The following is a 15436-nucleotide window of genomic DNA, read 5'->3' on the forward strand; positions in this document are numbered from 1 at the left end:
TTTTTTTGTTTGATGAAGAAAAAAAAAAAGATTTTTAATTTGAACGATTTGATTAAAAATTTATTTAAACAGAGGGAATTTAGGGTACATGATTGAATCCAGTTAAAAGATTAGTAAGTTATGACTCTAGGTATGTTTGGTGTGTTTTCCTCTCTTTTCTCCCGTTTTCATTATGTGATTTGACTGTTATTTTAGTCCTTGTGCTTTCTTTTAAGGGGTAAAAATTCAATCATGTGAGAAATCAAAAAAAAAAAGTATTTAAATATGGGATAATCGGCTCATATATACACTTGAACATTAAGATATATGGTTTCAACTATGTTTAATGTGATAATCTATTACTTTTCAAATGAATGGTTATTTTTTGTTTCTAATTATAGATCATCTTGAAAGGATTCAAGAATTTTATTAGGGTATGGAAAAAAAAAGACAAGATATCAACAATGTTTTACATAATCATTCAATAGACAAAGAATATTAGTATTACTTCAATAACAAGAAAATAAATAGCAGTTTTAAATCTTTTCTTTACTTTACTATTGTTTGGTGCTGGGTTATTGAAAAGACAATCAAGATTTCGGTGATTATCTCCTAGGCAACCAATTTAATTTTTATTTATAGTTGATTGATAAAGAAATTTAAATGAGAATACATTACGATATGATTTGAAAGAGATCTTTTATTCATGTTGTAATGCTTTTGATGAAAATTTTGAAATACGCTTAGCTTCAAATATATCAGTTGATGTATTAATCAATTTGGTTAGTCACCTTTTACAATTCCGAGACCCGACCGTTGAATCAGCACTCCAGTAATATAGAACAATAAATATAGATAAGAATGTAGAGTTCATCATTTAATCCCTGTGTAGCAATAGATTTATTGACCTTTCAAACTCTTTGTATCACCTTTGATCAACAAAGTATATTTAAATTTTCACGTCCAATGCTTAGGGTTCTTTATACCTCAAAGATTATTCGATCAAAATTGTGCGTGATCGAGAATGCGAAAGTGGACAATTAAAATATAATTACTAGATAGCTTAAGAAGAACGCCAACTTTTGATGAATCAATACAACATAATGTAATATGACCTCAATAATAAAGCTATCACCATTAAAACATCATAAAACTACACTCATAAAACTCTTTTAAACCCATTTCTCATATACAAAACAAATTAAGTGAAAACCGAAAAATGGAAAATTGCGTGTGCTTAACAGAAAAAAGCTGAAAATCTCAACTTTCAAATCAATTTTGTGTACGTTTTACTTGGAAACCAAAGCGTTGAACAGACCGGGAACAGACAACTAGAAAAAGTGTTTACACAACGAGCACTTGTTCAATAGCGTCTTTCTTTTCATCACTAAATTGAACTCAGGGTACACAGACTACCTCCTATATCAAAGAGTTTGAAAGACAAAGACAGATTGAACACTTCAGTTACAAAATTGTTACCACAGTCTTTTTCAATAACTACTGTTTCAAAGGAATCTTTAGAATCCCTGAATTTCAATTCCAATTATATTACTCAAAAAGTATTCCATCTTCATTTCATTCAAGAACAACCGCTGGGATTAATTAGCCGCTGTTACTTTTTGTTACCACCAAGTTTGTCGTTTTTGTGTCGTTGTTTTGGTTAAATTAGTTTTGATCAGGGCTACACCAAACACTTTAATTTTTTTTATTGGAAAGCGCTAAACAATCAGCTTCTTTTTTCCTTTCAAAGGTTGACAAAACAACAACAACTGCTACTAGTTTGGTTTCAATCTTCAAGCAAGTGATACCATCATCTCTGATAAGGGATTTATCTTTATTTAGATCAGGTTGGAAAGTTTCTCTTTACCCGCTGTGTGTTTTTTTTCCTTTCTGGTATTTGAGATTTGGATTCATATAATTACAATTACAAAAGAGAAACATTTGAACATCAATTTGATTTGATTTTGAAATTCCCAATTCATACCCAACTCATCACATCATTTACCAGATCAATAACACCAATAAAATCTTATCAAAAATGAGTAATGAAACTCAAAGGGATATAGCCGCTCGTTCTGAAGTGCAAAATGAAAATATTGAACCTCAACAACATCAACTTCATCATCATCAACACCCAGATCAAGATCATCAATCAAATAGAAATAATCAACATCATCTTCAATACGCCAAAAATGATCAACAAGCTGGAATTCCAGGTCCAATGAACCATATGGGATCTCAATATGGACAAGTACCTGTCATGGTTTCAAGTTATCCTTCAGGAACTGCACTTCAACAATTTCAATTCCAACAACAAGCTGCTTATGCTCAAGCCATGCAAAATCAATATTATCAACAACCACCACCACATCATTCTCAACAACCTCAAATGGGGATACCTCCTCAATTACAACAAAGTCCACTACCGAATGGTCATATGCCTCAAATGCAACCTTTACCTGAACTTAATCCAATGGCTCCACAATATCATACTCCACAAAGACCAATGGGTGCTCCAGCTTTACCTCATCATCCAGGTGTTTTAATGCAAAAACATGGAATTACACCACTGGGGAGTCCAGAAACTCAACGTAAAAAGCAAAAAAGAACAAATATCAATGGTGAAGATTCTGAATTAAAAGCATTGGCTTATAGATCTTTAGATAATTCTTTAGAAGAAGTTGCTGCACAAGTTAGAGCTGTGGAACTGGATAATACATCGGGAACTTCAACACCTGTGGCAAATGATACTAAAACTCAATATAAAAAAGATACTGCAAAAGAAAGACAAAGACAAATTTTCGGTATGGTCTGGTTATTAAAATCTTGTGAAGCTAAAAGTTCGGCTGTTGTTCCACGTAATAGAGTTTATGCTCGTTATGTTAGTATTTGTGCTGATAATGGTTTAAAACCACTTTCTCCAGCTTCTTTTGGTAAATTAGTTCGTGCAATTTTTCCAAATTTATCAACTCGTCGTTTAGGTATGAGAGGTCAATCAAAATATCATTATTGTGGTATTAAACTTATAGGAGAAAATTCAAATCCTTCTCCAGGAGTTTCAAGTTCAAGTACACCTTTACATAATTCTGCTTATGATTCATCATTTTTACCTGGTACACCTTTTGATACTGGAAGTCCAAATTCTTTAACTTCAACACCTTTGTTATCAGCAGCAACAACTGCTACAACTGCTGCTACAACAACAACAAATAATTCAGGTACAATAAATTCATTTTTGAACAATCATATTGCACCTGAATTGAAATTTGTTCCAAATTTAATTGAATCTTTAAGTAATCAGGTTCCAGACTCTGATAAACCACTTTTATTACCTCAAATAAGGCCTTTTTTACCACCATCAACAGATATGGATATTGCAGATACTCTTTATGGTTTATATAAATCACATTGTACTTCAGTTTTTGAATCTTTGAGATATATGCAATTGAAGAAATTATTTTCATTACTTTCATCATTTCATGGGTCATTAACTTCACCTGTTTTAAAACTTTATGTTTCACCGAGTCTGCATAACTGGATTATTGCATCAGATTCCATAATGTATAAAGAAATCATTAAAATGCTTGCAAATTTAGCATTACAAGATATTCCAACTCATGTTTTACAACAATTAAAACAAGTTGCTGAAAATTTTACTGAAAAATCTTCAACTTCTTTACAAAATTTACCAGTTAAATTAGCTGTTGCTAAACTGAAACTGTCAAAAGAATTTTCACAACTTGTTTCAAAATTGATTAGAGTTGCAGAAACTGCTCAATCTGCAAATAAAGTTTTATCTCATGATTTTGATAGAGAATTAATGGAAAAAGATTGGACAAAATTTGTTGATGTTGAACAAATTGCTTCAAAAGAATTACCATGTAATGGTGAAAATTTAAAACAAGCAATTGAAGTTTTAAAAAATAAATTACCAGAACTTTTGAATATTGAAACAGAATCTAGAGATACAATAATTAATGAATGGGCTTTATTCATTTCAGAATTACCACATAAATTTATTGATGTTCCACCACGTTTATTTTTACTTTGTGTTTCCACAATATTAACAAGTGCATTAAGAGAAATTTCGTTAGCTGGTGGTGCAGGGTTTGGTGCTTGGTGGGTTGTTAGATGTTGGATTGATGAATGGGTTGGTTGGTGTGCGGAACTTGGAGGTTTTATTTCAACTCAATCATTTGATGTTCCAATTGAAAGAAAAGATGAATCTTTACAAAACGGTAATAAAGTAAATGAAGAAATGCCAGTTGATTTATTAGATGGCCAATTTGGTATTAAAAAAACTAATGAAAATGGTGGTAATGATAACAATGGAATCAATCAGCATGAGGATACTAATCAAATTGATACTGATAAAGCAGAAACTAATAATGTTGACACAAATCATGTTGAATCCAATGATGATGAATCCAATCAAATTGTTGATACCAATCAAATTGTTGATGGTGAAATTCCTAAGATTGAAAACACTGCAGAAACAAACTAATAGATCATAATAAAGAAGGCAAAAACGGTATTTTACATTCATTTGATAACGATTGAAGAGTTAAAGATTGGCTTTATTTTTATTTTTTGGCAGACATACTATTAGTTACTATTAGTTATTAATAAAGAGGATCAATGGTCAACAACATTAACAAATTCATCATAAAAAAACCAAAAAATAATCAAAAATAAAAAGCAGAAAAAAAAAGAAAGCTATTATGCCATATAAAAAATACCACATAAGAAGTAGAAACATTGTATTATTAAGTTAGATTTCCAAAAGTTTCATATATATATATATATACAGGTGATTCATTCATTGACTATTTACAACATGAATTTTGGATGAGAATGATCTTGTTTTTGATTTTAAACATTTATATTTTTTAGTTCTATTATTCCCCAAAAAAAAAATTACAGTTATATATCAATTGAGTGCATATTTTTGATTTATCATCCATTGAAAGATGATTATTTTGTGTTTTGTTTTGTATGCAATTACATATTTGTTCAAAGAATCTGACAACATTTTTATAAATGGTCAATTTAAATATATTTAATAAAATGATAAGCTTATTATACTAATTTAGAAACTTTTCGGTAGAGACAACATTTACCGTTTTGAAAAAATTTGTATATTTGATGATGATGATGAGACAAAATGATTTAACAAGATTTATATGATCTAAGCGTGAATAAGTTGTATCTATCGATCATGTCCACTTCTGAAGTCATATATAACGAAGAAGATTTGAGGAAACTCATCACTTCATTCCGTGAAAGTTTAGAATTATACCTTAAAGCTTTAAGTTCCAAAGAATCTATTGATAAAATTGAATCATCAAATGTTGAAGATCCTTCAAAAGAAATAATCAAAATTAGTGATTTATTATTTGCACATGCTACAAAATTAGGTATAGTTTTCAAACCAAAAGTTTCTTTTAATGCAGCATATAAACAATTAAGTGAAACTTCATCATTATTTTTATTTTTATTAAGTTTAATACCACAAATTGATCCAAATAAATATAGTTTAATCTTTACAAATGAATTAATTGATCAAATTAAAAAAATTATATCATCACAAATTAATTTCTTGAATGAAGTTGATGTTTTAGATTTTAATACCCCATTAGAAGAAACTGAATTTGGTGAAAAAACTGAAGGTAGATTATTATCAGTTGGTGTTATTTGGGATAATTGTAAAGCATTGAAATCATTAATACAAGGTGGGAAATTAAAATTATTAGAAAATAGATTAAAAGGTTCAATTGGACTTGTTGATGATGCTATTGAAGAATTTACTGAATGGTTAGAAAATCCTTCAATTATAGATGATGAAGATCCTTTTGGATTAGGTGATGATTTTACAGATGAAGAAGATGAAGATGAAGAAACAAATAAAGAAGTATTAAAAGATATAGATCCTCAAATTATAGAATTTGGTGAAGTTTGGAATACAAAGATTAAAATGATTAGATTATTAATATCATCATTAAATAAATCACTACCGTCAAATGATGAATTAATAACTGGTAAAGAAGCTGATGAATTTAATAAACAACAAAATGGATTAATTGAACAAATTGATGATTTATTTTCCACAATTTATATAAATGGTTCATTATTTGAAATCAAAAAAATTGGTAAAAATATTGAAAAACAATGTTTAGAAATTATTAAATTTGTGGAAAATTTAAATAAAAATGATGAAAAAAAAACTAAATGGTTAAATATTTGGAAAGAAAAATTCTTACAATAAATTTATAAATAGATAAATGAATGAATATAATAAAACATCTTGCATGTAAATTAAAACAACAAAAAACAGTTCTTAATATGATACACAATATAAGCTGTAGAATTTTATGAAATTTTTATTACCATTCTTCACCATCACTTTCATCATCACTTTTAGAAACTTTTTGCTTTCTATTATTCAAAGCAGCAGCTAAAGCATCAGCCAAAGAACCACCACCTGCAGCACCGGCACCAGCTCCCATAGCAGCAGAATTTGAATTTGAAGATGGAACTTCACCTCTACTTTCTTGTAATATAACTGAAGGTTTATCTAATTGTGATTTATCAGTCTTCTTTAAAGCACCAATACCTCCAGCACCTCTAATTGAAGCTAATAAAGCATCACGTCCACCATCTGGTTGTGGTAATGGTGGTGCAGGAGTTGATGATGTAGGTTGATTTCCTCCTTGTGGTAATGGAGGTGGAGGTGGTGCACTTGATCCTTGTGATGGTAATGGAGGTGGAGGAGGTGGTCCACCTGTTGATTGTGGTTGTGATTGAGTTGGGAATGGAGGAGGTGGTGGTGGTGGGCCTCCAGTTGTAGTTGGAGGTAATGGTGGTGGTGGAGGAGGAGCTGAATTTGTTTGATGAGGTGGTAATGCTGGAGGTTGGGGTGGTTGTTGATATGATTGTTGATATGATTGTTGTTGCTGTTGTTGTTGCTGAGGTGGTAAACTTGGTGGTTGTGGAGGTAATTGAGGTGAAGCTTGAGGTTGAGTTCTTTGAGGAACCAATGGAGCTGGACCTCTTCTTGGAGGAGGTGCAGGTGGTGGAGCACCAGTTGATCTTGACGGAGGTGCAGGTGGCACTGGGCCTCTTCTTGGAGGTGGTGCAGGAGGTGGTGCTCTACCTGAAGTTTGTTGAGGTTGTAATGGTTGAGGTGGAAGTTGAGGTGATTGACCAAATCTTTGAGGTGGGACTGGTGGTGATGGAGATGATATACCTGCACGAGGAGGAGCTGGAGGTGGAGGACCACGAGATCCAACTGGTGGTGGTGGTGTAGGACGTTGTCCAGTAGGTAATGGAGGTGTTGGACGTTGACCTGTTGGTAATGGAGGTGTTGGTCTACCAGCTTGTGGAGGTAATGGAGGAAGATTTTGTTGTTGTGGTTGTGAAGCTGGAGGAGGTTGATTATATTGGAATGATGAAGTAGCTGGTGGAGGTGGAGGTGGGACGTTATGTACTTGATTTGAAGGTTGCAATGGAGGTGGAACTCTATGAACAGGTCTATTTGGTTCTGGACTTGATTCTTGAGGAGCCTGTGGAGCTGGAGAAGGTGCACTTGGAACAGGATTTGGTGGTGCAGCATGAGATGAAACAACACTTGTTGATCTTGAACGAGCCATTGGAGAATCAGGACCAGGTGAAGGTGTATGAGAAATTGAAGAGCCAGAAGGTGGTGGTGGAGGTGGTGCTTTTTTCTTTCTAATTGAACCAGAAGTTGTATTATTTGAAGATTGAGAGACATTTCTTTGATTTTGATTTTGATTTTGATATTTTCTTGGAATTGGAGGTTCTAAACCAACTAATGGACCACCTTGTTTATTTATATAATCTTTAATAAATTCTTTATTATCAGCAATCATATCTTCAGTTATTCCAGCACTTTCTAATTCAGCATATAAAGATCTCCATTCTGGAGGTGGTTTATCATCATAATATTGTACATGAGTTGTTCTTCTAATTCTTTGTTCACCTCCAGAACTCATATATTCACCTCTTGGACCGGGAGCTCTTGGAGCTTCAGGTTTTTTCTGTAAAGCAATTGCATTTTTATTTTGAACAGTTTTCTTTGAACCATGTTTTTCTCTTGTATGAACTTTTTTCAAAAAATGTGAAGCATCATTTGTATCATCAAATAATAAACCAGCAAGACAATCTTCAATTTCAAAAGTATGGAAAAATGAACGATCTTGATTATATTGGAAATCCAAATATAATTCTTGATCCCATATAACACCTCTATGACCTTGAATATCAACTAATTTTAAGAAAAAAGTATGACCAACAAGATCATCAACTAATATAACTGCACCTGAAAGACCAGTATATGTCCATTCATTTGAATTTGGATATGCTATGTATAATCTTGCAACAGCAGCATCAATGACCTTATTGGAACCTTTGGGAACCACTCTTTTCACTTTCTCCTTATCAGTGGAGATCAAAGCCATTGTCACTTAACTTTCCTGTGTAATTGATTAAAGATCTTTTGTTTTGTTGATGTTTAAAAGTGTCAAAAACAGTGTTTGATGTTAACAATTCTATAAAAGGAGTGGACAATTTCAAAACCCAAATCGGTTCGGGGACGCAGCATATAACTAGAAATCTACAAATTCTTTTAAGGAAACAGTCAATTCTAATAAATAAACCATTCTATTAAGCGTTAATTACTTATAAACATTAATATTTGTCATTATTTTAGCTTTCAAAGCTATTTTTCTCCATAAAAATTGATCAAAATTTGACCATATGTATATAATAATACATTTCACACATCATTTAATGCTACACAAACAGCACCTTTATGATGACCATTATATTGACGAACAGTTTCACTTGTGGAAAGATCCCATAGACGAACATAATGGTCCGAGCAAGCAGTCACCAAATAAGCAGAATCAGCACTGAAAGCACTATCCCAAACCCAACGTTGATGGCCTTGTAACGTGGTTTCTAATGAAAAATTATCCTCAACATTCCATATTCTGGCAGTATGATCAGCTGAACAAGTTGATAAATGTCTTACATCTGAACTTAATACCACTCTTGTTATATATTTGGAACGAGATCTAAATTTTGTCACTGGAGCTAAAGAAGTTGAATCTTTTTGATTTGTCATACTCCATACATAACAATTCCCTTTATTATTACCAGCAACAAGCATTGAGCCATCACTTGCCACAGAAACAGAATTCACAGGAACATCATCTTCTGGAATCAATTGATGAGTACATTGATTTTCACCTAAATCCCATATTCTAACGTTCCCATCTTGATCACAACTAATTAATTCCCCTTGATTGGGATGAATAACAACTTCATTAACAGGACAATTATGTTTATAGTTCCTCTGTACAGAAGGTGCACGTACGTCCCATACTTTCACAGTCCCATCTTCAGAAGATGAAACCATCCATTTGTTATCTGATTGGAATGCTATTGAAGTGACATTATTTGTATGGCCTTCAAACGACGTGACAGGATTAGGATTAGTGGTCCTTATATCATATAATCTCACATTCAAATGACCAGCAGCTGCTAAAAACCTCTTATCACTTGTGATCTCCAGCCTATTCACCTGTGAGTCTGCGTGTTGGATAGTTCTTGAACAGACACCAGTCAAAGCTTCCCAGAACCGTATAGTATGATCATATCCAGCAGAAGCTAAGATAACAGACATTTATAAATAATACTTGATATTTTGTGGATTGACTTGGTTCAAACTGGAACAACAATGGAAAACAATGGACAATGCAATACACAATGCAACAGACACTCAAACAATAACACTAATACACTAATAGCCTTATCTTCCACCAAATGTTCTCAATTGTATTGACTTCTCCCAATCGAAGATTCCAGAACCTTCATGAATTTTGAAAAAGTTGCAAAAAAACCAATGGTTACGAGCACCGCGAACCTCTCAACGCCCATACAAATATCCATCTTTACGCTCATTTCCACTTTTACCTTTGATCTCAACAAATTTTTGACATAATTATCATAGACAAATAATCAAATTTTCACAATGGTCAGAGAAACTAAACTTTATGATTTACTTGGTGTTTCACCAGATGCTAATGAAAATGAATTAAAGAAAGCTTATAGAAAAACCGCATTAAAATATCATCCAGATAAACCTACTGGTGATACAGAAAAATTTAAAGAAATTTCTGAAGCTTATGATATATTATCAGATTCAAACAAGAGAGCTGTTTATGATCAATATGGTCTAGATGCTGCTAGAGGTGGTGGTCCACAATTCGATGCTGGTGGAATGGGTGGAGGTAATCCATTTGGTGGTGCTGGAGGTGGTCATCCATTTGGTGGATTTTCAGCTGGTGATGCTTCAAACATTTTTGAACAATTTGCAAGAGGTGGTGGTTTAGGTGAAGATGCTGGTGGTTTTAGATTTAGTTCTGGTGGTTCACCATTTGGAGATTTTGGTGGTTTCGGTGGTATGCCTGGTGGTTTTGGTGGTTCACCATTTGGTGGTGCTGGTGGAATGGGTGGTGGTGCAAGATCACAACCTGAACCTGAAGCTGTAGAAGTTAATCTACCCGTTTCATTAGAAGATTTAGCTAAAGGTGCTACTAAAAAGATGAAATTGAATAGAAAGGGAAGAAATGGAACAAAAGAAGAAACTATAATAACTGTTAATATAAAACCTGGTTGGAAAGAAGGTACAAAAGTTGCATTTAAAAATGAAGGTGATTGGACTCCACATGGACGTCAAACTATAAAATTTGTTGTTAAAGAAAAACCACATCCAAATTACAAGAGAGATGGTAATGATTTAATTTATACCCTACCATTAACATTTAAAGAATCATTATTAGGTTTTGATAAACTTATAGAAAGTATTGATGGTAGAAGAATACCATTTAGTAGAAGTTCTCCAGTTCAACCAAGTTCTGAAAGTGTTTATCCAGGTTTAGGTATGCCAATTTCAAAATCTCCAGGTCAAAGAGGTGATTTAAAAATTAAATTCAAGATTGATTATCCAGTAACTTTAACACCTGATCAAAAAGCTGCAATTCAACAAGTATTTTGAACAAGATGAAATATAACAAAATACAATATAATAATACAACATAAAGAAAAAGTATGATTTTTAATGATTTTTTAATGAGGCTGGGTCTTGAAAATGTTTTAGTTAGTTAATTTTAATCCATGTATAAATATAGATATCAAACATGATCCTTTTTGGGATGTATGGGTATATACAATTATATAAATATTTTTGCATTTAATTTATCGTTATATTTATAGACTTATATATATTTAGCTGTATTACTACAATTGTCAATCTCCTATTGTAAAAATATATTAAAATACAAAACTATTGGGTATTTACCCAACTTTTCAAAAAAATGCAATATACAAGTGTTATAAAAAAAATACTTTAATAAATGACTTTTTCTTTAAATCTAAATCAAAATATAATTTAAATTAAATTATACTTATTTTTTAGCTTTTTTCTTTTCACCTTCATCATCTTCATCATCAGCTTTTCTCTTTTTTTCCTTCTTTTCCTTTTTTTCCTTTTTATCTTTCTTTTCTTTCTTATCCTTCTTTTCTTTCTTATCTTTCTTTTCCTTCTTTGATGGAGTTTCACTAACACTGACATCACCAACAGTAGTATCAGCAGCAGCTGGAGAATCAGTCATTTCAACTTCTTTAATCAAAGGTTTTGGAGTAGCATTAACTGAAGTTGGAGCAGCAGTTGGAACTGGAGCAGCTTCATCTTCATGAGAAACATAATTTGATTTCCAATCATTTGGAGTATTTTCATTGGTACGACCAAATTTATCTAATTTACCATCAGCTTTTAATTGTTTTTTCTTTTGAGCAACTGGACCTAGACCCCATCTTCTTGGATATAAATCTCTTTCCATAATACATCTTTTAACTTTAGCAACAACACCATGATCACATGAAGCTAAATCAACAGTTGACATTTGAGAAATTGCAATAGCAATAGCTTCACCTTTAGTAGTGATTAAAACAACTTCATCATATAATTCAATACCTTCTTCATATCTTAAAAGACCTGGAATCATTAATTTAGCACCATAACAAACGGCATTAACAGCTGAATCTTTAACAACAATTCTTTTATAACCTAATAATAAAGTTTCTAAAGGTTGAATAATTCTTCTTAAATATGATTCATCTCTTGTATTATCATAACTCCATTGAGCATCTAAAACATCATGTAAAGTAACTAAATTATCATTTTCTGCTAAAGCACCTGATCTAACACGACGTAATTCTTGCATATGACCACCAACACCTAATAACATACCTAAATGAACACATAAAGTACGCATATAAGTACCAGCTTCACAAGAAGCCCAGAAAACACCAAGACCTCTTTTGTTATCAAATTCAATTAAATTTGAATCATAAATTGTACGAACTCTTAATTGACGTTTAACAGCTGAAATTAATGGAGGTCTTTGAAATAAAGCACCAGTTAAATTTTCTAATGATCTACCTAAATCTTTTTCATCTTTTAAAGCATCATGTAATCTAACAATACAAACATATTCTTTACCAGCACCTTGTTGAGATTTAACTAATCTTGTTGCTCTATCAATACAAACAATTAAACAACCAGTAACTTTTGGATCTAAAGTACCTGAATGACCAGTTTTTTCACAACGTAAGATTCTTTTAATCCAAGCAACAACTTCATGAGAAGATGGGTTTGATGGTTTATCTAAATTTATAACACCTGAACTTATATATGATTTTAAATCTCTTTTTAATGGAGATGAACCTGCTGGAATTGGTGTATAATGACCACTTCTAACTAATAATTTATCGAAGTTTTTCAATAATAATGGCCATTCTGAAGCATCTTGAGAAGATGTAATGTTTTCAGGTTTAATAAATTGTTCTTCAGACATGATTAACCCAGTTGATTGACTTTCTAATTCAATCTCATCACCTTTACATTAAAGTCTTACTTTCTCTTCTAAAAAATTTTATGCTAATTTTTTTGAAATTTTTTTGTTCCGGGTAAAAAAAACAAAAAAAAAAAAAGTTTTGTCAGTGATTATGTCATAAAAACATTTGGAGAATTTACTACTTTGGATAATTACTTCTTTGGGATTTATATAGGAGGTTATACACTTTCAGTTTGTTGAAGGTTAATTAATTGTGAAATTTTGGATATTAATGCCTTTTTCATGAATTGTTCTCTAGCCAAGTTTCTAGTATGCTTTGTGAAGCTAGTCAATGTCATATTCCCATTATCGTGTGCTTTCCCAAGTGCATATATTGTATCTGATATTGCTAAATCTTCTGCAACTAAATCATATAATCTTTTTAATGTTAGTACTTTTTTTCCCAAAGGAGAGAGTAGGGGTTTATACATACTGATTGAAAACCATAGTTTCTCCACAAATAATCTCATCGATATTTAAATCACCATATCCATTCGATTCATTTATAACTTTTTGTGCTTCATCTATAGAACTATGTAAAATCAATTCATTTTCTTTTATTTGTTTTTCAGTTGAATCTAAATTTTTATATTCATATTGGAATATCTTGTCAAATTTTTCAATTGTATTTTTAATATTTAAAACATTTGAAGATATTCTATTTGAATCTTCCAAAATTTCAAAATGATTAATTTGTTGTAATAATGAATTCAAATGACCTAGGATTTGTTGTCTCTCTGGATCAACCCCGCCATTAGAATCATCAGTATTATCAGTATCCATTATATTTGGTTGCTCAAATGTATTTGATGATGATTTATTATTTTGTGATGATATTTGTTGATCAATTGAAACAGGTTGATTAAATAAATGATCACGTTTATTTAATGTTGGTGATTGAATAACTTTTGATCTTAGTTCATTTGGTAATGGAGGTAATGGGGGTGGACTTGCGGATGCTGAACTTGCTGTACTTGTTACATTATCAGATTCTTTAATTTTTGGGGGTAGTGTAGGATGTGGTGATGGTTGTTGTTGTTGTTGTTGCTGTTGATTTGATGGTATACGTTGAGATATTATTGGTGTAGTTGGTTTACTAATAGGTTTAGCAAAAACTGGAGGTTCTAAACCAAATATTTTAGATAAATGTTCACATAATTTAACAATTGTTGATTGACCATTATTATCTTCATTATTATTTGAACCCCAATTAGCTAAATAAGGTAAATAACATCTCCCACTATTATCAACATGATTCCCAGGTTGTAGAATCATTTTTTCAGTTGGAACAACATAAACAAAAGGTGCCATTAATGGATATTCATGTGGAACCCATAATTCAATTGGAATTTTATAAATCTTACCACCAATAGGAGAAGGAATTGAACCATAAAGACATAGAAGCAATTGAGATTCACCTGTTTCACTAGTATATACTCTTGTTCTTGGTTTCAATGTAGGATAAGATTGTAAAGTAGTTGCAACATCATGATATGTCAATCTTGGATCAATATATTCCTATAATATGTATCTTTGTTAGTATTTGAGCTTTTGGAAAGCTAAAAAGTGGTAATAAACTCACTGGTTGTAGCACTCTGAATAGCCATTGTAGTATCTCTTGTGGAAGACCTCCCTGTTGCATTATACCCTGATCTTCTAGCGTATAACCAATGCAATTATTTCAATTTCCAAGGGTCTTTTGCAATTTGAGTTTCGTGATTTCTATTATCATTTAAATGGTTGCAATCAAAAACTGTTTCGCGCACGCGGTTTTCCTCGTTTTAAAGAAAAGAACATTTAAACAATTCAAAAAATGCGCATTTTGATAAAGAAATAGTAGAACAAGTTGATACTTTTGAAGGATTGTTTTTGTCTCATTGAACAATTTTATTGCACAAACTATATAGATATGGGAGGGTATGTCACATGCTTTTTTTGCCGCTGTTCAGTTGTGTGGTTGGTGAGGGAAATATGGTTTTATGAATACCAGGTATCCCTTTTGTACCACAAAAGTCATCGTTATCATTATGATTATATATTGGAAATAGATACTAACCATTATGATAGTTTCACTGTTATTGGTGTGCTATTTGCTGTTGTCATAGCGTCTGTGATATTCTGGATCTTTGCTCCAAAGGAAAATCAAACGTAAGTTGAATTCATATAATATCATTATTATTTGAGTATTTATAAAGGATTTGAAATTAACATGAGTTTTTTAGTGTTTGGAGAAGTACAGTGATTTTAACATTAGCAATGATGTATTTAATGTGGGCAATTACATATTTGGGTGAGTATAACCATTGGAAATATTGTTTATTTGGATGAAATATTAACATTTATTTAGCACAATTACATCCACTTGTTGTACCACGTCGTTCAGATTTAAGACCAGAGTTTGCTGATTAGTTACGTCGTTCAGATTTAAGACCAGAGTTTGCTGATTAGTTAATTTGAAAAGTCATTACAATACAAAA

The 15436-nt window shown here is 31.8% G+C and overlaps 7 protein-coding genes across 7 annotated transcripts; 3 read left to right on the forward strand and 4 right to left on the reverse strand.

Moving 5' to 3' along the window:
• Positions 1-2017: 2017 nt before the first annotated feature.
• On the forward strand, positions 2018-4483 carry BN7_2967 (uncharacterized protein; the record flags this gene model as incomplete). Its single annotated transcript, XM_011276394.1, has 1 exon — positions 2018-4483. The coding sequence occupies one exon, from the start codon at positions 2018-2020 to the stop codon at positions 4481-4483; it is 2466 nt and encodes an 821-aa protein (XP_011274696.1).
• A 714-nt stretch (positions 4484-5197) lies between these two features.
• Positions 5198-6244, forward strand: BN7_2968 (uncharacterized protein; the record flags this gene model as incomplete). Its single annotated transcript, XM_011276395.1, has 1 exon — positions 5198-6244. One exon carries the CDS (start codon positions 5198-5200, stop codon positions 6242-6244), a length of 1047 nt encoding a protein of 348 aa, XP_011274697.1.
• A 118-nt stretch (positions 6245-6362) lies between these two features.
• On the reverse strand, positions 6363-8456 carry LAS17 (actin-binding protein LAS17; the record flags this gene model as incomplete). Its single annotated transcript, XM_011276396.1, has 1 exon — positions 6363-8456. One exon carries the CDS (start codon positions 8454-8456, stop codon positions 6363-6365), a length of 2094 nt encoding a protein of 697 aa, XP_011274698.1.
• Positions 8457-8773: 317 nt separating this feature from the next.
• Positions 8774-9685, reverse strand: LST8 (TOR complex subunit LST8; the record flags this gene model as incomplete). The annotated part of the gene is made up of 1 exon (XM_011276397.1): positions 8774-9685. The coding sequence occupies one exon, from the start codon at positions 9683-9685 to the stop codon at positions 8774-8776; it is 912 nt and encodes a 303-aa protein (XP_011274699.1).
• A 348-nt stretch (positions 9686-10033) lies between these two features.
• Positions 10034-11059, forward strand: SIS1 (type II HSP40 co-chaperone SIS1; the record flags this gene model as incomplete). Its single annotated transcript, XM_011276398.1, has 1 exon — positions 10034-11059. The coding sequence occupies one exon, from the start codon at positions 10034-10036 to the stop codon at positions 11057-11059; it is 1026 nt and encodes a 341-aa protein (XP_011274700.1).
• A 409-nt stretch (positions 11060-11468) lies between these two features.
• Positions 11469-12920, reverse strand: CBF5 (pseudouridine synthase CBF5; the record flags this gene model as incomplete). Its single annotated transcript, XM_011276399.1, has 1 exon — positions 11469-12920. The coding sequence occupies one exon, from the start codon at positions 12918-12920 to the stop codon at positions 11469-11471; it is 1452 nt and encodes a 483-aa protein (XP_011274701.1).
• A 462-nt stretch (positions 12921-13382) lies between these two features.
• STP22 (ubiquitin-binding ESCRT-I subunit protein STP22) lies at positions 13383-14976 on the reverse strand (the record flags this gene model as incomplete). Its single annotated transcript, XM_011276400.1, has 2 exons — positions 13383-14477; positions 14947-14976. The coding sequence occupies 2 exons, from the start codon at positions 14974-14976 to the stop codon at positions 13383-13385; spliced, it is 1125 nt and encodes a 374-aa protein (XP_011274702.1).
• Positions 14977-15436: the final 460 nt, after the last annotated feature.

This window comes from Wickerhamomyces ciferrii, contig 00078, assembly GCF_000313485.1.
Source record: "Wickerhamomyces ciferrii WGS project CAIF00000000 data, strain NRRL Y-1031 F-60-10, contig 00078, whole genome shotgun sequence".
Lineage (NCBI taxonomy): Eukaryota > Fungi > Ascomycota > Saccharomycetes > Phaffomycetales > Wickerhamomycetaceae > Hansenula > Hansenula ciferrii.